Source organism: Phoenix dactylifera, chromosome 12, assembly GCF_051530095.1.
Source record: "Phoenix dactylifera cultivar Ajwa chromosome 12, Ajwa_hap1_PhDact_Kaust_v1.1, whole genome shotgun sequence".
NCBI lineage: Eukaryota > Viridiplantae > Streptophyta > Magnoliopsida > Arecales > Arecaceae > Phoenix > Phoenix dactylifera.
The window spans coordinates 22,834,675-22,860,229 of record NC_143201.1 but is presented as its reverse complement, the minus strand read 5'-3'; the positions used below and the strand labels follow the sequence as shown (position 1 = coordinate 22,860,229).

Genomic DNA, 25,555 nt, shown 5'->3' with positions numbered 1-25,555 from the left:
GACATCGATAACACGTTGGTTTCCCTAATCCCTCCCTTTCTCTCTCTCTCTCTCTCTCAAAAAAGATAAGTTTTACAAATTTGAAGCCAATGCAATCTTCTAAGTTTGGATAGATCATGGTAGTAGGCTTATGAATTTTCATATGGAGAAGCAATGGATTAGCTACTTCTTAAACAGTAAACTCATGTTGATTCCGCTGTCTAGCGATCATGTAAATTTCTTTTGACTACGAATGTCATTGAATATATAACACCTGTGCATGGATTACTGCACAAAGCAGCCGGATGTTACAAACAAGTCACTTTGTAAGAAAGGTTTCAGGATAGATAATAAATATGGTATAAATTTTTCATCAGCATAGAATCAGGTGGTTTTTGAAAATATAATATTAGCAGTGCCCCATGAAAATATGTAAATATTATTTTCCAAATCCATTTGATGTCACCTGATGACCAAACAAGGCATAGTGGATCAACTATCTTCTAGAATTTGTAATTTTTGGCTAGCCAAGTGAAGCTTTTGCTCTTTCAATGAGACAACGTTGCACATCCTCTCATCTAATGTCTTGATATGGTCAATCAGACATACAAGAATTTGACATGTGTTATTTAACGAACAAGGCAGATGGCTATGGTCCCACTCAATTCCTCCTTAGCTGGACTCCTTTCATCTATATATATTTTTTATCTATTCCGTTATAAATAGTTGAGTTAGAGATATAATAAGGTGTATTAGCTTGTTTTCCTTATCGTCATAATAAACATAACACTCTCTCTCAGAAAATCCTGTACATCACCACAATTTTAGGCAATCCCTCCAAGAATTATTCATCATCCCTTCTTACCATGTTAGAATTTAGATGGTTCACTCAATGGTTGTGGGTTGAGTCATTGTCAAATCTTTAAGATGTGCTGGTTGTGGATATTGACCGCAATATTTATTCAGAGAAGATATTTGTAAATTAAAGGGGAAGCCGATCCTAGACATGATCCACTTTTGTGATCAATCGTAAATAAGCGCAATAGAGATGTTCCAAATCAAATTTCGTTCCGAGCTTAGAAGGAAAAAAATGTAAGAATGGAAGAAAAAAAAATGTGTGAATTTAATTATAGTCTTCACTGTTTCCGAGAGCCTATCTGATTGACGCATTGGAGGGTCCCCTACTGGTAGTGCTGATCATGGGCTGGATCTTGGACAAGAACTCTATTCATTGTTAATCGGGCTTCAGGTCAGGCTTATATAAAATTTGATATTATTTATGCCCAAGTTTGGCCCATGATCAACTCTACTTGCCGAATACTCTCAGACAAAAGAATATCTTTTGTTTTTGCTATTTCAAATCATATCTAACGTCGGAGAGAAGGTTCGAGCATAGTCTCCTCTTCCTGATACCATCTCAAGAACAACCAGTATTGAAGCCATCGACATCTGAGTATATCGACCACCACCTCGCCATTTCAGAGGTACATCGCAACTTTCTATCAACCTCTACGGTCTTAACATTTTCCAGCAATTCAACTAGTTCGGTGCCTTGGGCGAATCAATTTTCAATGGCAACATGAAACATTTAAAAGTATGCAAAGTTTGGTGCTGCTAACTACGCCGACCGATTGTGATGCTTAATCGACCAGCAACACTTTTTCTTCTTTTTTTAATTCAAAGAACAGAGCTCTTGCACGACAGAAACATCCAGGCAAGTCAATAACAATAATAATAAAATTTTCTATTTGAGCATGAATGAAGTTTATACTAGTGCTAGCCTGCTATCTAATTTGTTACATTTCATGGAAGAGAAAAGCCAAGTGCCCGCAACATCACCCAATCTCAAGTTTATCTTGAAGAGCCACCAAATCCCCGTGAATTTTATCAGCTAAACTTGCTTTCATTGTACAACAGGCCGAAGCACCTAGATATGAGAGGAATAGAGGTGCTGCTATCTACTATAATAAGATAGTAAAAGTTAAATCATCCTTTTGTTAATAAATATAATCTAAATCTATGAACTATTTAGTAGTGCCAGATGCGTCTCTCTTGCACATATGGCAAACTCTTTTTCAACATAAGAAGAAAGGGTCTTATTTGGTGAACTAAAACATTTAGCATCTTTTCAAAACGTTTTTAGGTGGTCTGATTGTTAGATGTTATACAGCAGACAACCAAAGCAGCCGTACAGATCACATTTATAATAATGAGCTTGGCCCATGCCTCCTATGGCAGATATACAATATTTGCCAAGATATTTCTATCAACTTATGATAGAAAACATTTATGTGTTACAAAGAATAATGGCTAAGCTATAGTTACAAAACATAACGGATGACATTTATATAGGCTTAGCTATGCTTCCTCCAAGCTCTCCTAATGGCTAGCACACATCTCATGAAGGGAAAAAATTTGGATGTTGCTGGATTTTTCAATCTAATGTGGCACCGGTATGGCACAAGTAAAATAAAAAAGGTCATTGGGAAAAAAAAAAACTAGTAAATCGCACCAATCCCCTTACGCCGCATTGGAAAGGGAATTGTAAGGCAACCACAATCTAATTATTGAAATTTCACAATCATGATATTTGAAATGATAAAAATATCCATCTTAAAAGTTGAAATCTTTTTTTACCCAAAAAAAAAGAGAAAGAAATCCTTGAGGGATTAAATTCATTTATGACAGCAAACATGATGGATGAGATGTGCTTCAGTCAAACTTAAGGACTATGTAACAATAGTTGAGATGTTTAGACAAACTTATGAGAGAATATTTATGCAGTTTTGGTATGTTCTCATGTTGTCAAACATAGATTTATGTAGGGGAAAAATATTGGCCGATGATCTGCATGTAAAGGAGATACAACAATTATTTAGATTTTTTTATAACTTATGATGTGTATTATATATGGATGATAAATGTGATAATTGTTGAGATATTTTTGCAAACTTATGGTATATAATAGTTATATATGCTTGGCATGCCTGTCATGTTCTCTAACATAGATTTTTTCGAAAGAAAATTCTAAGCACCACAAGATCCTCAAATTTAATTTGGCATGAGTGACCTTGATCCAATCCGGTTTCTTGTTCGGATCCTAATTTTGGATCCAGACCTGATCGAGCCAAGTCGAATCCACTGCTACAATTTTTGACTCAACGGGTCATTCGGGTCAGGGTCGGGTTCATGTATAACCCAAATCCAACCCAAAAAATTCGGATCCGGGTTGGGTCCGGGTCGGATCAACCCATCCATGGCTTTAGAACTTGTGTTTGCACCTCTGCGGGCTTCCAAATAATTTTATATTCGGGTCGGGTCTGAATTCAGTAAATCAGGACCTGATTTGGAAAATATAACGAGTTCAATTTTAGGATCCAACCTGGTCTCATGAGTCCTCCAAAATGGGTCGGATCGAATCTAAACGGGTTGGGTCGGGTCGGGTTACGGGTCAACCCGACCCATTTACAGCCTTAATCAGGAGGCAGGGTTAAGAAAGAGAATTTATCTTGAAAAAGGTGCCAAAACTTTATGAATTACATTAATCCCCTCATGCTATATTAAAGAGGAAACTAGCTAGTAGGCGATCATGCCACATACATGGAAATTTCACACTAGTGCATGAATATGTAACATTTACATAGGCATTGCTATGATGCCTTTGGATTTTAATGCGAGCCATCAAACCATATATATTTAGATCAGTGGTGTATGATGTGTTTGAGTCATGCAGACAGCAACAGACATGACAACATCAGAATAATTTTGTAAACTCATGACAAATAATATTTATGCAGCAAAACCTTCATGCTTTCATCTTGGTAATAATTAGTGAGTTTGGATTCTCTTCAGTTGGTGACTGAATTAGAAAGGTCCAGTTTTAAATTATCTACTATTTATATACTGTGAAAAGAGAGGTGGCCGCCCAAATGTCCTCGCATAGATGGGCCTCCTCAATTTCGGAATCTCTCCAATTTAACTCTGAGTTGGAGAGCATTTGGATTGGACATTTGCTTCGGCCAATCTGTCTCTTTTTAGATGCACAAAAACTATTTTTCATAAAAGTATACCAGGTAATTATATCATATTTAAAATAATAAAAAAAATACTTTATCTAATTTCAAAAATAACAAACCAGTTAAATGGGTAAAACATTATATTTTAAGCTCCATTGGACACTTGTTTTGCTTTGTTGAAAATAAATGGAAACCGCCCAAACTCTTCTCTTACACTCTGTGCACCGTATGGCTGTATATGCCAGCAATCACAAACGTTTATTTTTATAGCGGTAAAATATTATATCCTACATGTTATGCACCATATGGCCGTGCACACCACTAATCACATATTTGTACAGTCTCCACTCATCAAGCACGCATCTCGGTGCACTACTATAGAATATGTGCAAGTATGATTGATGGCATGCACGGAGTGTAAAAATAATTTCTTCTAGATTGATGCAATGAGATACGTGCTTGGCACAATAGAGCTTATGAAAATAGATGGTTGTGATTGGCGGTGTGTGCATGCAGCGCAGGGAGTAATCTCTCAAACTTCTTACTGCTGGTCACACAGTAGAGCTGAGATGGCAGCCATGATGTGGCGACTCCGGCAAAGAGAGTAACGTCTTTTGGACTGCGCAAGTTCCGCTCGGGATGGCGGGAAACAGCACCACCCAAAGGATCGGCGGCCACACGTGTGGGCCGGCATTTTAGGGTTTCCGACACGCCTCACGTGGGGTCCATGGCACACCATCCGACGGCTCTCGTCGACGCCAATTTCTCCCCAAAGGTCCAGATGCTTCACAGATTTCGGCCATCCCGTCGGCCGAGATGGTCGGCCCGGATCATTCGGCATTCCCTTCCCGCTCCCCTATATTAACGTCCCCCCTCGCCATGCGGCCCGCGCACGAGGCCCGATCAGCTTTTTATTCTCTCCCCCCTCGCTGCGCCGTCAAAAGTTAGAGGGGACGGCGGGGGAAAAAAATGGTAATTACTCGTCTTTCGCACAATTCCCTCACCAGCTTTCTACTTGTTTCTACCTTAATTTTCTCTCTAATTTACTCCATACTTTTTTATCAGTGTTTTAGGTCTTGATTGTCTGTTAGAGGAGTAGAATTGTGGATTGTTTTAATTTCGTTGTTGATTATGATTTTATGGACAAGTTTTGATCTAATTTTCCATCCAAGCTCTTTCTTGTGTATACTCTTCAATTGCTCATGGCTTCTTTGTTTTTCTTTTAATCTCGATCATTTCTTATGGCGAAGAAATAACGTTTTTTTTTTAATCTTCACCGCTTATTGTAATTTTTCCAGCAATTTCGAACAAAATTTTCGTCTAAATTAATAACTGTTTCATCTGTTCTTCACTTGTAATCTATTCCTGAGTCGGCAATTCTTTTTCTGTTTCCTATTTTTAGTTCTAATCTAGATCCTCTTAAAAGAGATACGGGATGATGAATTAAGGATTCTAATCATAAAAACTTGTTATAAATTTTTCTTTATCTAATCTATGAATCGTAGATCGAATTAAATTATTCTTCTAATTCATACGGTATTATTTGTGATCTAAATTAATTTTGGCTATGGCTATGATGATGACGGATATGAAGGTGGGGTACGCGTTCCACTACAAGAACAATCTGGAGCAGGAGAGGAGGAGGAGGAAGGAGTGGAGGAAGCCTTCATGGCTGGAGCCGCTTCTGAGCACCAAGTTCTTCGGGCTGTGCGACGCTCACAAGGAGATGAGGAAGAGCGAGGCGAACACTTACTGTATTGACTGCAACCAGTGCATGTGCCCCCACTGCCTGGTCTCCTCGCCGGCGCACCGCCGCCACCGCCTGCTCCAGATCCGCCGGTATGTCTATCAGGACGTGATCCGCATCACGGACATGCAGAAGCTCATGGACTGCTCCAAAGTTCAGGTGATTTCATCACCTTCTAGTTTTCTTTGATTTTCTTAATATTAATAAAAAGGAAATTTTGATCCCTCGCGGTTAATTTTTAGTCCTTTTCTCAAGTTTCTTTAATCTATTGAGCTCTTGGACTGTGAATTGCTTGTTATTCTCAGCTCGCCGCAGTATCTCCGGTTACGAAAAATAAAATCTCATGTTTTTATAATTATGATATTATTTTTATAGTTCTCTTCTTCGATTTGTCCGAGAAGGATTCCTGCGTCATTCCTTAAAAAGCACGCCGACTAGATTTCCGCAATAAAAAAAATGATGAAAAAGGGAAAGTAAATGATTATTTTAATAATTTGCTAAGGTAATGACGCATAATTTTTAATCTTTGCTGCGTTTAGCCGTATACGGTGAATGGCGCCAAGGTGCTGCTTCTCAACCCGAGGAAGAACTGCAAGCCGACCAGGATGCACCCCGGCGGCGCCAACTGCCGGATCTGCGGCTGGACCCTCACCGAGCCCAATCGCTACTGCTCCCTCGCCTGCAAGGTATACTCTCATCTCCTCTCAGCATTTCGGTCATCTCATTTCATGCCATGAAACCATGCATCATTTCATTTGAGTAGAAGAGAAGTACAAAAAAAATATCCTACTTACATATAATTTTCGATTCTCAGGTTTCTAAAGTGGCTGCATCACTCGGAGCTGACGACGGGAGCACTGGAGGCAGCCAAACGGAGTCGCTCTTCGACCATCTGATGGCGGACATCGAGGCCTATGACTACTTGTCTTCTGATTCCAGCGAGGGGAGCCGTGGCCGTTGCACGGACGCATCATCTCCCAAGGCCATCATTCGCCGGAGGAAAGGGAACCCCCGCCGGGCTCCCATGAACTGAACTGAAATCCTGACGCCGTCCTTTTTATCTCAAAATAATTAATAGCGAATGCGTTCCATCCGTCTCCGGTGGGTCCCTCTCTGTGCATGTAATTCGGTTGTACAGCATAAGCGCGGAGGAGCCGTGGTGTTGTTGAAACATTTTTCCAATTTTTATAATTTGATAACATTTTTTATTTCAATCGTCATTATTAATAATTCTCTGGAATGATATGCTTTGTTATCTTTTATGGTTAAGTATAATATGGTCGAACTTTGTTAGAATAATTAAGGTTGGTGGGTGTTAATATAAGTTGGTTATATGATTAGTAATTATATGGCATGCGGGTCCATCCACTAGTGCACCGGAGGCTTGGCGTCGATTTGGTGGGGCCGGTCGTGGAATTATGCGATGAGTCGGGTCAGGACCCGGTGCAACTTGAAACCAGAGCCGATTCGTTCGACCCAACAACCCAACCTTACCCGAGAACCCGATCTGCATCCACTCCGTAATACGGCAATTTGCCGCGAAGAGAGAGGACTCTTCCTCTCTTCCTCTTCCTCGACCCATTAAGCTCCATCTCCTCCTCTTCCTCGAGGACTCGCCCTCGTTCCCCTCCCCTCCCCCTCCGGCGCAGTCCTCTACCCATCCGCCGACGTCCTCAGCCCCATACATAATCAAAATTAGCAAGGTCCAGACCGATCCGGTCCAGACTTCGGCTTGCTTCCCATGCACGAGCTCAGTAGCTTGGGACGTCAGGCCAGATCTCGAGCTTTTCGGATCTTGGCATCGAGAGGGTGAGGAGAGGCCCCAGCGGCGGGGAGAGAGGGAAAGGGAGGATGCAGCGGCGGCGAGAGGGTGAAGAGAGGCTGCGACGGCGGGTAGAGGGTAGAGGGGAAGGGGAAGCATCACCTCGACGCCTCATCCAGTGCTGGCCTGGGGCCTGGGGCCTGGGGCCTGGGGCTGGCTACCTTTCAGGACCGATCCTGGGCCTGGGCCTGAGCTCATTACAAATCATGATAATAAAATTATAAATTAGGTTCGGGCCGGATAGATATGAATCTGAGCACAACCCGTTTAGTGGCTGGGCTCTAATTTCAGACCCGACTCGATATATGGGCTAAAAAATCAGATTCAGATCCGTCTTCAATACTCGGGGCTGGAGCGGGCCGGGATTTTTTATCAGACCTAGGAGCGCGGTTTTGAGAGCCCAAAAAAAAGGGCGCTATTTGACGGTGGAGCCACGTGAGATGGAAAATCATGTTAATACGTATGGTATCCAGAAGGAAGTCCGCATGGAGATTTCGGTGCTGACACTGAAGTCCTGGATTGAAGTAAAAGAAGGGATTTGAGGGTGCATTTTAGTGGACCTAGATAGGAACCAAGAGCAAATTAACATACCCACTTTGAGTGTTGCTTTCTTCGAGTGTCATGCTAGCAATCTAGGACTTCTGTCATCTCAGATGTGCTTCTTTATCTTAAATCATTTTATAGCACCGACATGTGCCGAACAAGCTGGTAAGACGGCTGTTAACTTAATATGCCCCCAGTTTAAACTCTTTTTCCTTAATTTAAATTGCTTGCAGATTGCTACAAAATTTCAGGTAAGTCCTTCACGAAAGTTCAAATGCATTGCAACACAATCTACTGAAATATAATTATACATAACAGAGCCCAGTTTTCTGGATACTCTGGATATTATTCCAAACTCTTAATTCAGACTATAGCATAACCAGTTTCTCTTTTATAGCCATTCACTGAACTCCAGAATTCCATCCATTTCTTCTACACAGAGATGAATTCTGATGGAAAATTACTCCTCTCTGACGCAGAAAATAGTTGGCTTGGCTGGTTCCGTGATCTCCACCGTCCCCTCCAGCATCTTTGCCACCTTCCCCATGGAAGGCCTCATCTCTGCTCGATCCTGCAAGCACCACATCGCCGTCTTCACCATGCGTTCCACCAACTCGAAGTGCGCTTGATCATCATAAGTGTCCGCTATTCGGGAGTCCAGAATATCTTCCACCTTCTGCTCCACATACACCTTCTCAAATGCCCACTTGGGGAAGTACCAGTCCTCGCTTTGCAGTGAAGATCGCCGGAATCCGCTGTTCCTGACCCCGGTCACGATTTCCAGCAGCACCATGCCAAAGCTATAGACATCGGCCTTCGCAGTGATCGGCTCCCTGTGGATCACCCACTCCGGAGCCAGGTATCCTCTGGTTCCTCGGATCCGAGACATGGTTACCTTGTCCTTCTTGTTGGTCAGCTTTGAGAGGCCAAAGTCTGATACCTTGGGGCAGAAGTCGTCCTCGAGCAGTATGTTCTCTGGCTTGATGTCACAGTGCAGAACCCACTCGAGGCACTCTTCATGAAGGTAAGCAATCGCTCTTGCCACTCCAAGTGCAATCCTGTATCTAATGTTCCAATCAAGGAGAGGCCTTGGAAGGGTTAGGTGCTTCTTTGACTCATCAGTCGTGTCCTCGCCCAACGCTACTTCTTCATTCGGGAAGAGGAATTTGTCGAGGGAGCCATTGGGGATGTACTCATAGACAAGCATCCGCTGCTCCTTCTCGGCGCAGAAGCCCCACATGCGGACGAGGTTCAGGTGGTGCATCCTCGCAATGATGGTGACCTCGGCCCAGAATTCCGCTTCGCCACCGCCGACGTTCTTGAGGCGCTTGACGGCGATGACACGGCGGTCCGGGAGCTGCCCCTTGTAGACCACACCGTACCCGCCGCTGCCGATCACATTGGAGAAGTCCTTGGTGGCGGCCTTCAGCTCGGCATAGGAGAACCGCTTGGGCCCTCCTCCGGGCAGGAATTCAAATCCAAAGGTCCGGGCCATGTCCCTGTACTTGGAGTACTTCCGAAGGAAGGCCCAGAAGGACAGTATCCCGGCAAGGAGCTCAAGGGTGAACAAGGTGGCAATAATTGCCACGTTCTTGGCGGTGGTCTTGGACTCCTTGGGAGGGGCAGGAAGGCTGACCCGGACTGGGCACACCGTGGCGATCATGGAAGTCATCGCCGTGAATTGGGACTCGTCCCTCTCAGAGCTCGACACCCGGATGAATGTCGCGAGCTCCGTCGACGGAGACCAGAACCCATTGATGAGCTGGTTGTAAAGGTGGACGCAATCCTGGGTGCCGGTATATTTGTAGCTGAATGCGACGCAGCTGGAGTTGCTCAGGCATCTCGACTTGCAGGTCTCGAAATTGACATGCGTCGATTGCGGTTCACCCGTGCCGGCCCTGCCGGGCTGGTCGCTGAAGCTCACATAGTCCAGCCGCAAGAATTTGCTCGGCTGAAGGCTCTGGATTTTCCTTTGGCAGTCCCAGCTGCTATTGCTCCCGAATTCGTATCCCGGTGGGCACGAGCAGTTCGTGAGGTTCGACCCAAGGGGCTGGCAGATGGCATTGACCCCGCAGGTGCCATGGATGGTGCAGAGCTCTTGCGTCGCCTGCCAGACCACGCGCCACCGGCCGGACCTTTCGAGGCTATAGACCCTGAGGTTGCCGTCGGTGTCCAGAGTAAGCCTTCGGAGCACCTGCAGTCCCATGTCCTCCACGATGTATGTGTTCGCATTGTCCATGAGCAGCTCCCCACTGGATGAGAGATTGCGGATGGCGTCGTCCGCCGTCCAGTATTGGTCGGAGCCATTGAAGACAAGGCTCGTTGCGTTTATGAGCTGGTAACTGCCGGACCTCAGCGTTATTTTTTGCAGGGACTGGTTGGTGAGGACGGTGTCGGTGGGATGGGCAAAGCTGGTCCACTTGCCGGCGAAGTCCAGCTCGCCGCTATCTCGGAGGACTAGCTGGGAGGAGCCGTTGGAGGAATTCCCGACGGGCGGGTTCGGCCAGAGATTCCTGCCAGAGGAGTCATTAAGGGAGAGGACGCCGGCGGGGGAGATGGCGAGGAAGGATGAGCTGCCGACCGGTGTGAGGGGGTTCGGGGACCAGACGACAGTCTTGTCAGATGACTTTTGGACCCACACCGCGAAGAAGAACCCGTCGGAGGAGGAGTTGCGGAAGCCGGCAGCGAAGGTTCGCTTCGGGGAGACGAGGATGCGGTTGTCGGAAGGAAACCACGGGGAATCAGCGATGGAGAAGGAAGTAAGCTGCTTTTGGGCTTTGGCTGGTGGGTGGAAGCTGAGGAAGAGTAGGAGGAGGAGGAGGACGGAGAGGATAGGTTTGGGGACTGGGGGAGGAGCCATGGATTAGTGCTTTTTGATGAGGCTACTGGCTTCTCGTACTCTAGAGGCTAGGGGGGATGAGAAGCCTCTTGCGGACAATGCCAGTTATTCACAGAAATTAATATTAGTTGGTGGAAGAGAAGACTATGAACTTTTTCCTGCCATGAACAGAAGACCAGGGAATGGAGATATTTATTGGGGAGCCGCCCGCATGGTGGGGGACGACCGGCCCGTTGACGTCGCAACCCGATCATCTATGGGGATGGCATTGCCGTATAGCATTTTTGATTTCTAATATTATTTATTAGTATAATTTTTAAAATTATGTAACAATCTAAATTATTCATAATATTTTTTTATTAGCTTGATCCTGTATCAATATATATTATTTATTTTTGTTAGCATCATCATAATAGAGTAATTTTAGGGATCACATAACAACTTGTATTAGTCAGTAATATTTTTGATCCTATATCAGCCTATATTATTTTTTTATAGAATTTGTATACGAATATATATAACTTTGAATATAATATTTTTTATAAATATTTTAATATTATTCATAAAATTGTTCATGAAAGCATTCTTCTATTTAGGGAAGCTAATATGATGGTGGCTTGCGATAGCATTGTGTATCAAGAGCATCTCTTTTTATACGATAGCAGTTATATATTTAATCAGTGGCCAAAATGATTCTCTAAGGCATGATTTTGGATGGCCTACAGGTGGTGATGTTTCTATTGCTTGCTGCTGCTGCTCGGTGTTATTGGTTCTTTCTAAGATCTTGTTTCGCATTTGATCATAACTTTCTCAAACGCGGGCCGGTCCTGCGGGAAGGGGAATATGTGGCTCGGGGTTTCAGGGCCGGCGAGAAAAATCTTGCAACGGGGGATGACTAGTCCGACGGTGATCAGGCCAACTTCTTTTTCTCCGGTGCCCTGCGGAAAACGGACATATGGGCAGCTTCAATCTCAGTGTACGATGCCAGGCTGCTGACGTTCGGATTTGGTTTGCGTGTCATGCTATGATTGGTTGTAATGTGGCCTTGCCGTGCTCCACCCGTCTCTACGGGGTCAACGAAGGAGTCAGTCTCCTTTAATGGGCTGTCCAGTCAAAATTAAAATTAAAATAAAATTAAGTATCCTAAAAGTATATCCTTCAAAATATAAAAAATTATATATATTTTTTCATAAAATTACTATTTGCATGTATATCTTCATAAAATATTTATGTTGCATATCCACTACTCTCTTTTTTTTAAATATGTACCTATATCATTTAATGCCATTAAAAATAAATAATTTAAATTTGAAATAACTGAAATACTCTTATAGGTATGTGCATTAAAAAAAAAACTTTATAATGATATACATGCAAATAGTAACTTTGCAAAGGTATTCATACAATTACACATATTTAGAAGAGTATACACTTAAAAAAAATCTAATAAAAAATGATCAAAGTTCAATAAAAATATTTCAGTTGTTCTTAATAAAAAAAGATGGCAAAAAAGATTAATATTATCATGTTACATGATCTTAAATTAATATCAATTATTATAGAATGAATCATATTACTTTTATGAAATTCTCGCCTCAAAAACAAATAACAACTGATCAACATTTACAAATTACTAAAAAATATTTTACTAGTCTAAGCATTTATAATTAATTTAAATTTGAAAAGCTTTATAATTTTTTAAAATAATGAAGAATATATAGATGTCATAAATTCAATAATAATAATTATATCAAAATCAAATAGAGAATAGCATTACCAAAATGATCACTTAATATTCCAACTTAACCGAGTCATGATCTTACAAAAGAAAATTGACAATATGGCTTAATTTTTTTTGCCTTGTCGATCCAACTGAATTATAAAAGATTTAGCAAGTTCTAGCCAAGTTTTTATCTTTCTTTTAATATATTTTTTAAATGTATACACATCTAAATATGAAAAATTGTATGAATATCCTCGTAAAGTTGCTATTTGTGTGTATACCCTTACAACTTTATTTGCATATATACCCATAAGGGTATTTTGGTTATTTTTAGTTTTAAGCCGTTTATTTTTTAACGATGTTAGATGATACCTATGCAAAAAGAAGAAGAAGAATATATATATAAATAGTAATTTTACGAGAGTATTCGTGCAATTTCATATATTGAGAAAGGTATAAATGTAAAAATCTAATAAAATTTAAATACTAAAGAAGAGTCGGGATTGAATTTTAGATGATTGGAGTATTAAAATTTTCTCTAAAATAGAAATTGGAATGAAACTTCCTTCTAAAATAGTCAGAATAGGAGTCATTCATTTCTATTTCCAGTCGATAACCCCATTCCTTCCAACCAAACACGTCTAAAAAGAAATTACGTTGGTTGGATATGTTAGAACCAATCTAAGTTGGAGGTCATTCATCTGGGAATTTAGTACTCACACGGTTTGGAAGCATAACCAGAATTCAGGGTTGGCACGATTAAGTTAATTTGTAGGTCAATTAGCGTCCAACAGAAGGAAAAATGAAACAAAGGAGACTACTGGATTTAGGTGTAGAATTTGGAACCAGTCCCGACGGTTCATGAGTCAGAAACACGTCTAAATTTCGCCAGTCTGACCATGTTTTTAATTCCAAGTCAACCTTCTTGATCCAGCAAACTTGAAGAAGTTGAGGACGGAAGACTAAATAGTGGGATGACAAGAAGCCAAGCAGCTCCGGAATGAGTAATATGACCTGGATGATCCAAGCCAAACTTTAATCCCCTTCACAGCTAAAGGCCTCGCGGATGCAAAACCCCGCAGCTGGAGCCTGGACAGCATCGCCACTAATTAAAATGCACACGACTACAAAAATACACGTTTATTAATGGTGACTCGTACATTAGAGTAAACTCCACGGCACTGTCCCCACTTCCTATGAACAAAGTCTCCTACTAAATTGTCATCATCTTATTTTTAAACTTTATTCATTCACATTCGGTCATCACAACTCCCATTTTGTCTATTTTAGAAAATTCAAAAGTAGCACATTGCTTGCGAAATGAAAAGTCTAATAAGCTAGCAGTCTAATGTTGGAAACCATGGTAGCGGTTAGCGGGGAACTTGTTCTTTGAATATCGGAGCGTTCATTGTTGGGTCCTAAGAAAAAAAAAAGGAGGGGTGAATAATTAAGAATCGCTAGGCGTTCTTTTCCATTTGTTTCCAATAATTTGACCTATCCAGAAAAATTATCGGCCTATGAAAGTCTTTTATGGAGTCTCCATAGTGCATTCCCTTGTTAATGTGCTGAACCTCATTAAGGAAGCAAATTTCAGGAGAGAATGCATTAATAATTTGGATATGACACGCCATCTGAAGTTATCTGAACTATTACCAACTTCTTGAATTAAAATTAGAAAAATTCGGATATGATAGTGAACTGCAGTTTCTGAATTAGAACTAATATCTCATCATGGTTCGATAGGAGCCTCCACCTCCATTTTTTGTTTATCTTCAAAAGATTCTGCATATACTAAGTCTTTTTTTGTTTTGGTAGGAAACGGAGGATATTGCATCACTATAAAACATAGCAGAACTGGAACCAGAAAACAGAAATAGAACAGCAAGAAACAGCAAAAAAGAAAGAAAGAAAGAAAGAACGTGCAAACTAATGGTGAGTAACAGCAGCAGCTACATCATATACTAAGTCCATTTGGTTGTTTTAAAATCTTTAGAAAAGAAGGAAACCCCTAAATGGAAAAGGCAAAGTCCAAAATTCCTTCTGATTTGATAAACCCATTACTAAATTTTAATTAGTTCCTCCCACCACCCGAACAGCTATTTCCAAGCAACCAAACAGTTCACAAAAGAGAGGAGAATTAAAATGCAAAGTTGGCTCAATTTTAAATGCAGTTCCTTAAAATTCTAGAAGCAAAACAGTAAACCTTGAAGGACCTCACCCGAAAAAACCTAGCCTGTATTATTTAGGCTCCTCGATTCTGTAAAAATACTCAAGATCTATCTAGTGAATAATCGATGTAGGACTAAACATACATCCGTATGGATCCTCACACATAAAAAGCGAGAAAGGTGGGAGAAAAAGGAGAAGGGGATAGAATGAAAGATAAAGACAAGTTGACTAACAGGAGAAAAAGGGAAGCCATCCAGGTGCAGTACATAGCAATAAAAAGGTCTAGTTCACATCACAATGTTCCAAAATCTCCATCATTATTCTCCACAAAATAAACCGAAGATCAGAAAACAAAAGGATGAAAAACCAACAAGCAGGATGATTTAATCATGCGCATCTGAAGGGGCAGCATCCGATCGTTTAATCCTTTTGATCTGGTCCCACAACTTGCAGAAATCAAGAAGGGACTTATAATCACAGAGAACGGACCAGCTATTAAAGTAGTTAATTGCAGAGAAAATAGCAGCAGACGAGGAAGAGCATCAATTAAGAAAAATCCGACTATTCTCTTCCTTCCAGCAACTCCAAAAAACAGTTGTAAGTTGCACGAGAACAGCGGAACGGATATTCTTCGGAAAGCATGCAGCCAACTGCTTAGTGGGAACATATAAATATGCATGGTAATATACATATATACAAAGATGTATGTATGTATGTATGTATGCATATAAGTACGTATGCATATATGTCACCACAAGGCTGAAATGCTGTCGCCAAATGGGTGTTCAGGGTCGCAATGGGAGCAACCTTCTCATTGCACCAAGGCTCGCCCCCGATAATTCAACTACCATATGATTAGATTATAAAGTGTTCTAAACTCAATATCAATAGGTAAAAAGCTCGTAGCATTCTAAACTTATGATCTATTCTCGCTGGCTCAGAATGGAAATCACAGGTTCTGTTACTGATGCAATTTTTTTTCCCTTCCTGTGCTTGTCTCAATTGGTCCAGGACGAGACACTTTGAGCAGCTTTCTACCATAGTTGCTAGACTTACAGTTAGGCAAGTGCTCATTAGCTTATAGGCAGCGGTGAAGTGCGATTCTGGAGGGACTGAAATAGTTTGGTAGGAGCCATTGACGAGTGGCCCACGGCTTTTCATGATTGGGAACAGCCCTGTCTCATGAGAACTGTAAAGAAATCTGATAGGCTCGTTTTGCAGAACAGAAAGAAAATTTTCTGCTTCCAACTTGTTCTGCTGCTATCTACTAACCACATGAAACAAGTGGAGCTCTTGGTCTGGCTTCAGCCTATGGATGGTTGTGGCATATGGGACCGGAACACTCAGGCTACAAGTGGAGCTTCTACAGATGCAGTGCATACCGAATCAGGCACAAGGAGTAGACCAGCAGTGCAGGCATGGGCTTGCATGGATTATGAGATGGAGACAGTCGTACACCAATAGATACTGCATTGTGAAGTTTTTAACTTCTCTGAAGGATCATATTAGTAGGCATTGATGGTTAAAATTCTATAGATAATTCCATTTGGCATAGCAAAAGAGCCAGCACTTGTTTGCCTTGTATTCATGGGAGCGAGCAAGTCTGGATAAGAACACTTAATTTATACACATATTAGCAATTTATCTACAATCATCATATCAGGCTTCACTTCATAAACTAAGTTTCAGTTTTGTGATTGGCCATCAACCTAATGTTCGCTGTCCAACTGTTTTTCCAGGCTTGGAATCAGCATTATGAAGCTACCAGAATATATACATAAAATGTGATAGTCTTGTATAATTTTTCTAGAAGAGAGAGAGAGAGAGAGAGAGAGAGAGAGACTAAAGTAGGCCCCAATGCCTTCGCTGTTTTCTTCCACTTTGTAATACATTATTAGGACATGACTACCTAATTGTGGCTATCAATTTGTTTTAACTCTGAAGGTGCTCAAGCATGACTGCCTATAAATTTATAGAAGATATAAACTATATTAAATTGGACAGAGAGTGATTGATTGATTCTTTGGAGTTATTCTATTACCAATCATCATAAACAATTTCATTCGGTGCAAAATGAGAACTAGGGGGAACGTCTTTCCTGTAAGGATTAGTGGTTACCTAATAGAGCATGTGTCCCTCTCATATCTGAATTTTTATGGGTCTCCATACATTAGATTGGGCGAGTGCTAGCCTCCCAAGCCTCACCAAATTCACAGCCCAAACAAAATATAGTTGTAGGAGATCTTATTACATGCAATGAGGTCTCTCCATGTGCTCCACATAGTTTATTACCTCCACATCAAATGAATAGCCAAGAGGACCAACATCATCCATTGAGGACCACATGACATTTGATTCTTCTCCTTCTTCCAACCCGACAACCAAACACTATCATCAATTTGGCAAATAACATAACGATATTTAATGGCTATTCATGGACGGTTCATCTTTGTAAACAAAGACCATACCCAACAAAGATGCACTTAAAGAATATGAAATTTATAGGTTCATGATTTGGTCATCGTTAGCCATTGGAAGTTGTGCTGCAACTTGTGGCATGGGCCTCTAGCTCTCCTTAGATTGTGAAGGAAAGCATGAAAATATATGACGTTTACATTGCTGAAGGTGAATTCAATAGCCTTCAGATTTATCAGGGGCCAGAAACCCTCTGTCGTTCCAAAAAAAAAAAAAAACCCTCAAAAGTCTAGCAGCGAACTGCTTTTGAATTTCCTAGAGATAAGCAGTGTTCCTATCTCTTGGTTTGTTCAAGGTTTGGCAGTCAAGTCCATCTAAACAGGTGAAAAACTCTACAACAAGTAATTAGTCAAGCCAACTTGGTGGAAGCTACATTTTACAATAATGGTTCGGGATTTTATGGTTTCCCCTAAGGGTAAATGATCTTTGAGAGGAAGGGAAGGTGATGCATGATAGATACTTAGGTCCAAATACTTGGAGATGCACCATCAATTGCATGAATCCAAAATCCTTGGTTGCCAAGTAAAAGGGTATTGCCACTGGGGCAAAGCCCCAATTTACTCATTTTGGAGCAAATATCAAGCTTCAAGGAATCGTGAATGGTCTTAAAAAGTCATGGATGTATTGACTCTCTTGGAATTTTAGTTGTGCTTGTGTCGATCAATAAATGAATTTCATGGAAGCTCTCACCAGCCCCTTTTCATCAATGAACTCTTACATATAAATTGAGGTATAATTCATTTCAAAAACAAAGATGCCCTTCCTGTGAGTAAGAAATTGTGGAGGTAGCCAAATAGACAGGATAAGACAATGGTATAGCTGATAATTTTAGCAAAACTTTGATAATAACAAGAGAATAGAGAGAGAGAGATAACAAAAGAAGATTTTTGAAGAGAGAAATTTGCTAAGTTCTTACTCATTCACAGGGGTAAGGAACCTTGTATGTACACAACTTGTCAGCTATATATGGTGTATGTAATCCTCTATATATGGTATATGCATGTAATCAGCTATGCAAGGTATGTGCAATCCGTTATGGTATATACAATCAGCTATATATGGTATATGCAATCCGCTTTAGTGAAATGTATCATTAATGTATGTCGTATTAGCTAATCAAGAGATACTCTTCCAGTCACAATGCAACAGATTCAAATACGAAGATATCTCAACCTTTTCATTCGACGCACCAGTAGAAATCAATGTAACAACATAAGAGGAAGCTGGATTCGTCTCATGAGTTGCAAATTTTGGTGCGGGTCTTCGGTGCTCAAGCACTTGACTTTTCCACATATTGTGGTTTAAATGGACTTGCAAGACATAGCAACGAGATATTTCAGAGGGCCTAGAAGTATTCTAAGGCTAGAGGAGCAATGAGTCATTTGAACATGATAGTTAAGATGACCGTCAATCAAAAGAATGGCCAGTCTAAGAAAATGAATAGAAAGGAAAGTTGGTGGGAGGAGGATGACCTAGTAGATAATGAAATGCTATATATCTATCTTCCACAATGTTTGTAAGGTTTAGCAGAACATGCTCTAACTCCTCCTTGTCCCCCCAGCAAAATTCAAATTTCATGCCCAAATGTACCTTAAAAACTTCTAAAACAAATATGTACATGTATAACAAGTCATACAATATATATCAAACACATATTCTGAAAAATTATAGAACATGTACAGATGCATGTATCCACGAATATGTGAACTATGAACTTGGGTCAGTCAATTCACAGAGGCATAAATACGTATCACAGAGACACAACTACTTGGAACCTCATGCATGCGTCAACCTCGTTCCAGAGACAGTATGTAGCAAAGATAATTCCACTTGTGGGGACTTGCCAACTTTCACGCATCTATGCACCCAAAACATTATATAAACCCTTACCTCTCTTGATCCAACCCAAGCACGAGCACCGTTCTCTCTATTGTAACATCCTCTAACCAAGGAAAGATGAGGGGAGAGTCCCGAGTCTCGGGGAAGATGAAGCTTCTTATTGCTGTTCTGGCACTCCAGTTCTGCTATGCAGGATTTCACATTGTTTCTAGAGCTGCACTCAACATTGGTGTGAGCAAAGTTGTGTTTCCAGTATATAGGAACATCATTGCTTTGGTCTTGTTGGCCCCCTTTGCTTACTTTCTAGAGAAGTAAGTCATTTCCTTCTTAGGTTTCTAATCTATTTGAGATTACTTTACTGGTTTGAGATCTTTTCTTCGTCCTTCACTTCATTCAGGAAAGACAGGCCGCCTCTCAGCTTTTCTTTGCTTGTTCAGTTCTTTCTTCTTGCATTATGTGGGTAAGCAAATCAGAGTCTTCAACAAATAGAAGTAAAACTAATCTTTTGGTGCCTCCATTCTTGTTCCCAGACTTCGAAGTTATCATTCAATATGTAACTATTTTCAGCTCTTGTACTTTTCAGGATAACCGCAAACCAAGGATTTTATCTCTTGGGTTTGTATTATTTATCTCCAACTTATGCTTCTGCCATACAGAATTCAGTTCCAGCAATCACCTTTGCTATGGCAGCTGCTCTAAGGTAATTATAAGCACTTCCTAGCCCAATACTGATAATAGCCATCCCCTCATACAGTCTTGTTGGCCATTCCTTTTTGCTTTCTCACACAGGCTTGAGCAACTCAAAATTAAAAGGAGATATGGGCTGGCGAAGGTGGTGGGAACAGTAGTTAGTGTTGGAGGTGCCACCATTATTACTCTTTACAAGGGCCCTCCTCTGCTGCATCACCCAGCACACATCAAACTGGGAGCCATTTCATCAGTCGACCCAATACTCAACTGGACCTTGGGTTGCATCTATATCCTTGGTAATTGCATTGCTTGGTCTGGTTGGATGGTGCTTCAGGTTAGGCTCCCTTGAACTCATATTTCCATTCTTTCCTTCAGACATTTACCTAAGTTTTAATCTGAATTCCTTTCTCTCGCAAGAATGTGAATCCCTTTCTCTCCATATCATCATTACTGCTTATCAACTTCACTTACTACAATAGGTTCCAGTGCTGAAGAAGTACCCAGCAAGGCTCTCGCTTACTACATTCACCTGCTTCTTTGGGCTGATTCAATTCATGATAGTAGCAGCCTTCACAGAGAATGACATTGAGAGGTGGAAAGTCCATTCAGGAGAAGAGCTCTTCACGATTCTCTATGCAGTAATGCCACTACATGCTCATCTTCACATTTTCCTCTCAGTATGAGCCATCCTGCCAGTATCAGATGCTTATAATTCACTGTTTATAGGGTCTTGTGGCATCAGGGGCTGCCTTCTCTCTTCAGACATGGTGTATAGACACAGGAGGACCTCTTTTTGCTGCGGTCTTCCAACCAGTTCAGACAGTCATGGTGGCCATCTTGTCAGCCACTATATTTGGTGATCAATTATACTCAGGAGGGTATGGATGGATTAATTGAAATTAAAAGAAGAATAATAAAAACACATTATATAATTAAATAATATTGCAGTTCCTTTGAAGTTACAATATTTTTTTAGTTATGGATGATTGCGTTTTCTTTCTTTTTCCAGGATCATTGGATCTATCCTTATCACGGTAGGTCTTTACTTTGTCCTGTGGGGTAAAAGTCAGGAGAAGAAGGCAAGCAACCAAGAGATGGAAAAGGACCTGACAAGGCATCTCCTTGAAGAAGAGGACTCGCATAAATATGTTGCAGCAGTTGCTGAGATCCCATGAGAATAGCCTCCAACTAGCTACTCTAATAGAATTTTTTAGATTATAAACATAAAAAAAATTGAAGAACTGCAAGGTGTGATGGTATGCATGGTGTTCAGTTGATGTGAATATTCTACAATTCCCAACACCAAGGTGTAAGCTTTATATGCTATTAGTTAACCACTTCTACTCATGTACATGGTAATATGAGTTTTCAATGGTGTGGAACCTGTGCAACTATTCTTGAAATGGAGAGATGTGGCTCTTATTTGATTTCCATTAACTTCTATCGCCATCTGCTCCATTGTGTTGGAAAAAAATTGGTCCTTAATCATAGAAGTCTTTTAGCAAACAAACAAACAAGAGAATACCATTGGAGGTTTGGCTTTTGAAATCAATTTAATGGATGAGATTCCAATTTCACATGGATGGGCTAAACCAAAGAAAGGTGACTTGCTAACTATTAATATATTACATCAAAAGTGAATGTTCCAAGCCTATGCCCTCTGAAAGCTCAAGCAAAAACCTTGTTGAATCCCTATATTTGTTATCTATTTTTGTCATAGTTAAAATAGCGTGTTTAAAGACGCATTATGGAATAAGGGATTAAGTGACCATAAGCTCAAGCAGCTATAAGCATCCGAATAGATTCTTTACATCAATCTTTCTGTTTATTGGAGCTTATCTTCCGACTGCAACTAGAATAACCTTTTGAGGTGGCAGGCAGGGTTTATTTGCCCGAGAGAAAAAGAAACCTTTTAAGACCTCGTTTTCTTACCTACTGGTGCAAGATCTCTAGAAAATCTGATCAGAAGTTGATACTGAAATTTGCTTTAAATTTCATGCTAAAGCCTCAGCTTCTTTACAAACTTTTCAGGAAGTGTTGACTCATAAGAAATTCGACTTCCTACTGAAAAATTAATTTTTTTATTTTTAAATGTGCAAGTTTCACTTTCAAGTCTACATCATCCCAAAGTTTTAAAATATTTCATTGGAACTCTTATTTATCTCACCTCTTGGCAGCAAGGAACTGTGAAATTAGTAAATCACTCTTTTTTTTCATTTTCATGTTCTCCAAATCCAACAAGAGCTGAAAATGTCCTAATGGAAGCAATGCCACTGCAAGGAGGGCTTTATCCATTTGACCAAATGATTCTGAAACCAAACAGAAAGATAGATTGCATGCATCACACTATAAATTGCATCACCCACTTAATCATATACAGTACCAGTAGCACAGAAGAGCAACCAGACAGTACTGGAAGCCATGAACATTGCTTCTTTTCTATGTATGCAAGTGAAGCAGCGCATGTGATGTTTAACCTACCACATGTACTGGTACTGCCCTAAAACACTTGGAAACATTTCATGAACCACCTCACCAGAAGCTTCCTTCTGTGTCATCCCCACTGCTGCAATGCACCATTAATACTCAAGAAACTTTCCATTCTCTTCAATAAATCCAAGTTGGGTGCACCTGACGAGTAACAATTCGACCACCTATGGAGCCCGGCAATGCTGGGACCTGGTGCCAATGGAGTTGTGTCATTGTCGAGCCACGGGCGTGCACACGGTGCATTCTAAAGCTTGTCGCGAGCTTGGACCGTGCCGTACCGACCATGTCGCCATTGCCGCAAATTTTAAGTTCTTGAGGCCACTCCAAGTGCATTAAAATCTTTTGGTGGACAGCATTGTGATAAATGGATGCTGAAATGTTATCCAAAGCAACAAAGAATAGTAGACAGGAACGTTTGATATGTTTTCATGGACAATGGCTTTTGTACTCTAGATCAATTACTATGACAAACTTAAAGAAAATGGTAGTTCAAGAAAAGTGAGAGCTGATTCTTAAAGAAAAAGAAAGAAAGGGAAGAGAAGATGGCTGCAAGGGGCAGTTATTTTGAATATAATGCTTACGGATTGACCAATTGGTGATTGAGAGATATTATGGGCTCGTTTGGTTCGTGGGAAAAGAAGGGGAGGGGGGGGGGAGTGTGGTCAACGGAAAAGTAATGAGATGCCTCTTTTTTGGTTGGAGTTTTCAAAGGAGAGAGACGGAAAAATTGTATTCCCATAAGAAATATGGAAAAGTTACTTTTCCATGAGGCGGAAATCACTTCATTTTTATTTTTTTCCAAAAAGGCCCTTCAGCATTAAAGAAGAATTAAAGAGGCATTACAAACCTAATTTTTATTAAGGGTATAATAGAAATTATGCATAACTTTCCTAGAAAAGTGGATGGTCAACCAATCATAAGCACTTTGTAAATCTATCATTTTTTCATGGTTAACCAAACATGCCAAAAGTACTTTCCTAGGAGGAAAAATGCTTCCCGCGAACCAAACGAGCCCTATATGAAAAAAATCTTATGTAAAGTTCGAATCAAGCTTGGCAAAAGAATTACTGCACTCAACCCCATTGAAGGTAGATGTTTGCATGAGAAATATTGTGTTTAAGTTTGAACTAGCCTGATAGGGTGTGCGACGAGACTAGTTCAAAAGTAATGAAGACATCATTACACATGGAGCTTCCTCTTCCCTATATACTTGTAAACCAATCTTTTCTTGGATATAAAAATTCTGTGATATTCCACAAAGAATATCTATTGTTGTAAAAATACACATGAAATGGCATTGCAATGTATAAGTATTATTTGATGTAATTAATTGCTGGCAATGTTTTTTATTGTGTTAACGCATTGTTAGAATAATTGTTGTACAACAGAATAATGGCATTTTTGGGTTGATATTCAAAGTCCATTTGCTCAGGTTAACGGTAGAACAACAAATAGAAATTATGCTGTGTCAACATTAGTTGGAGCACCAGTTGCCTAGGCAGGATCAGAAAAATGCCCGAGGTTAAAACACAATGTCTTGTAACCTATATAAAAGCTACAAAAATTCATCAATCCAAACTCTATCTATTTATTAAGCAGATCAAAATTTCAAATCTCAATCTGATCTATTTATTAAACAGGTCAAGTCAAGTTAAACCCACATAACCCATTTATTAAACAGATCAAGTCAAGTTAAATGGATTAGAAAGATTTTTAATGGATTAAATAGATTTAAACAGATTAAGCGAGTCAAGATAAATAGGTCAGAAAGTGATTAAATAGGTTTCAAATAAATTAAATAGATTAAACGGGTCGAAAAATAACTTAATCTAATTATTAAATGGGTCAAAGATTTAAATCTGAATCTAACTTATTTAATAAATAGGTTTCGACGAATTAACCAATTTATAACTCAAAATTTATTCTTGTCAAATCTAAATTTGCTTAAAGCATGTTGTTCGCATCGATTTGACAAATCGGGTCATAATCGTTGGTGCTACCATTTTGAAATGAGCTACTACTTTAGCGATATTATTAATATTTGATAATGGATTCTTATATATATATATATATATATATATATATATATATATATATATATATATATATATATATATATATATATATATATATATATATATATATATATATAACTTAAATTCTATGAATTGGCAACCCATAAGTATGGCTGATGAGGGAACAAGATGACCCATTTAAATAACATGGGAATTGGAATTCAGCTCGAATCGGTCTTATCATGAAAGCTAAAGCAGCAAAAGTAACGACTAACAGCCCTCACTTTCTCGCATCGTCCCCCCCATATCTTAAATTTTCTCTGATCCTTTCGTCTCCTACCCTTCCCCAAGCTCTCCTTCCGGACGAGCTCTGCCATGGTGACAGAACTCTCCTTCCCAGCCACCATTACCGGTTCCCTTGATCTCTCTCTTCCTCTCCCTAGCGAGGATCCTTGCGACGGCCAAAGCCCCCTCCCTAACAAGTAGCATCATGGAAGTAGACCCCTTTGTAGCCAATATGACCACTGGTTTTCCCCTAATTTGTCCTCTCATGTTTTCTATTACCGATTCACAGGGTTCCATGCCTTGGCAGTCTACTAGCACAACTAGGGCTAGATATGAGCTCGAGATGGGCTAGACCCAAACGAGTTCAAAAAAGATTTGGGCTTCATGTAGAGCCCATTTATTTCTTGGGCTAGGCTTGGATATATCATTGGCTCGGCCTGGATCCGACTCAAACTCGAATCTGAACAAGGCCCAAATTGAAGCCCGAATTCATACCCAAACCAATTTGTTTTCATATGTTATTATTTAGAGAGATTAGCAAGGAAGTGAAGTATAAATTAGAATGAATTTTGCTGAGATAATATATCATGTATCATTTATTTGTATTATAGGAGAAAACCTAATTGTTAACTAGCTCATTTACTTATCAAGTAATATTATGCAATATTAAATTTTAATTGAGTTCGAGTTGGATCAATTTTGGCTCAAATGGATAACTCGGACTAGCCTAATCGAGCTCGAGCTTAGGTTATTCAAAAATTTTTGGGCCTATACAACGCCCCTAAAAAAAATTCGGACCATGTTCTGGTAAAGATATATTTATATATGTTTATTTTATATATCTTTTGTTTGTCAATATAACTTTTTTTCTATTTTATTTGTATTTTTATATAATTTGTTAAATAAGTTTGCAATGTTCAACC

General features: G+C 40.1%; 3 protein-coding genes across 4 annotated transcripts; 2 read left to right on the top strand and 1 right to left on the bottom strand.

The window, feature by feature from the left end:
• Nucleotides 1-4,841: 4,841 nt before the first annotated feature.
• On the top strand, nucleotides 4,842-6,909 carry LOC103701597 (protein RGF1 INDUCIBLE TRANSCRIPTION FACTOR 1-like). Of its 2 annotated transcripts, XM_026809051.4 has the most exons (4): nucleotides 4,842-4,967; nucleotides 5,590-5,901; nucleotides 6,282-6,428; nucleotides 6,557-6,909. In XM_026809051.4, the coding sequence occupies exons 1-4, from the start codon at nucleotides 4,965-4,967 to the stop codon at nucleotides 6,773-6,775; spliced, it is 681 nt and encodes a 226-aa protein (XP_026664852.2). In that variant the 5' UTR covers nucleotides 4,842-4,964; the 3' UTR covers nucleotides 6,776-6,909. The 2 variants fall into 2 exon arrangements, with proteins under 2 accessions (XP_026664852.2, XP_088565272.1); XM_088709146.2 differs by lacking the exon at nucleotides 4,842-4,967 and having other exon boundaries at nucleotides 5,442-5,901.
• A 1,459-nt stretch (nucleotides 6,910-8,368) lies between these two features.
• LOC103722865 (G-type lectin S-receptor-like serine/threonine-protein kinase At1g34300) lies at nucleotides 8,369-11,106 on the bottom strand. Its single transcript, XM_008813601.4, has one exon. The coding sequence runs from the start codon at nucleotides 10,965-10,967 to the stop codon at nucleotides 8,568-8,570; it is 2,400 nt and encodes a 799-aa protein (XP_008811823.2). The 5' UTR covers nucleotides 10,968-11,106; the 3' UTR covers nucleotides 8,369-8,567.
• Nucleotides 11,107-19,151: 8,045 nt separating this feature from the next.
• UMAMIT4 (nodulin MtN21 /EamA-like transporter family protein) lies at nucleotides 19,152-21,224 on the top strand. The gene is made up of 7 exons (XM_017844149.3): nucleotides 19,152-19,463; nucleotides 19,550-19,612; nucleotides 19,736-19,852; nucleotides 19,942-20,176; nucleotides 20,322-20,480; nucleotides 20,569-20,720; nucleotides 20,852-21,224. The coding sequence occupies exons 1-7, from the start codon at nucleotides 19,270-19,272 to the stop codon at nucleotides 21,015-21,017; spliced, it is 1,086 nt and encodes a 361-aa protein (XP_017699638.2). The 5' UTR covers nucleotides 19,152-19,269; the 3' UTR covers nucleotides 21,018-21,224.
• The last annotated feature ends 4,331 nt before the right edge of the window (nucleotides 21,225-25,555 follow it).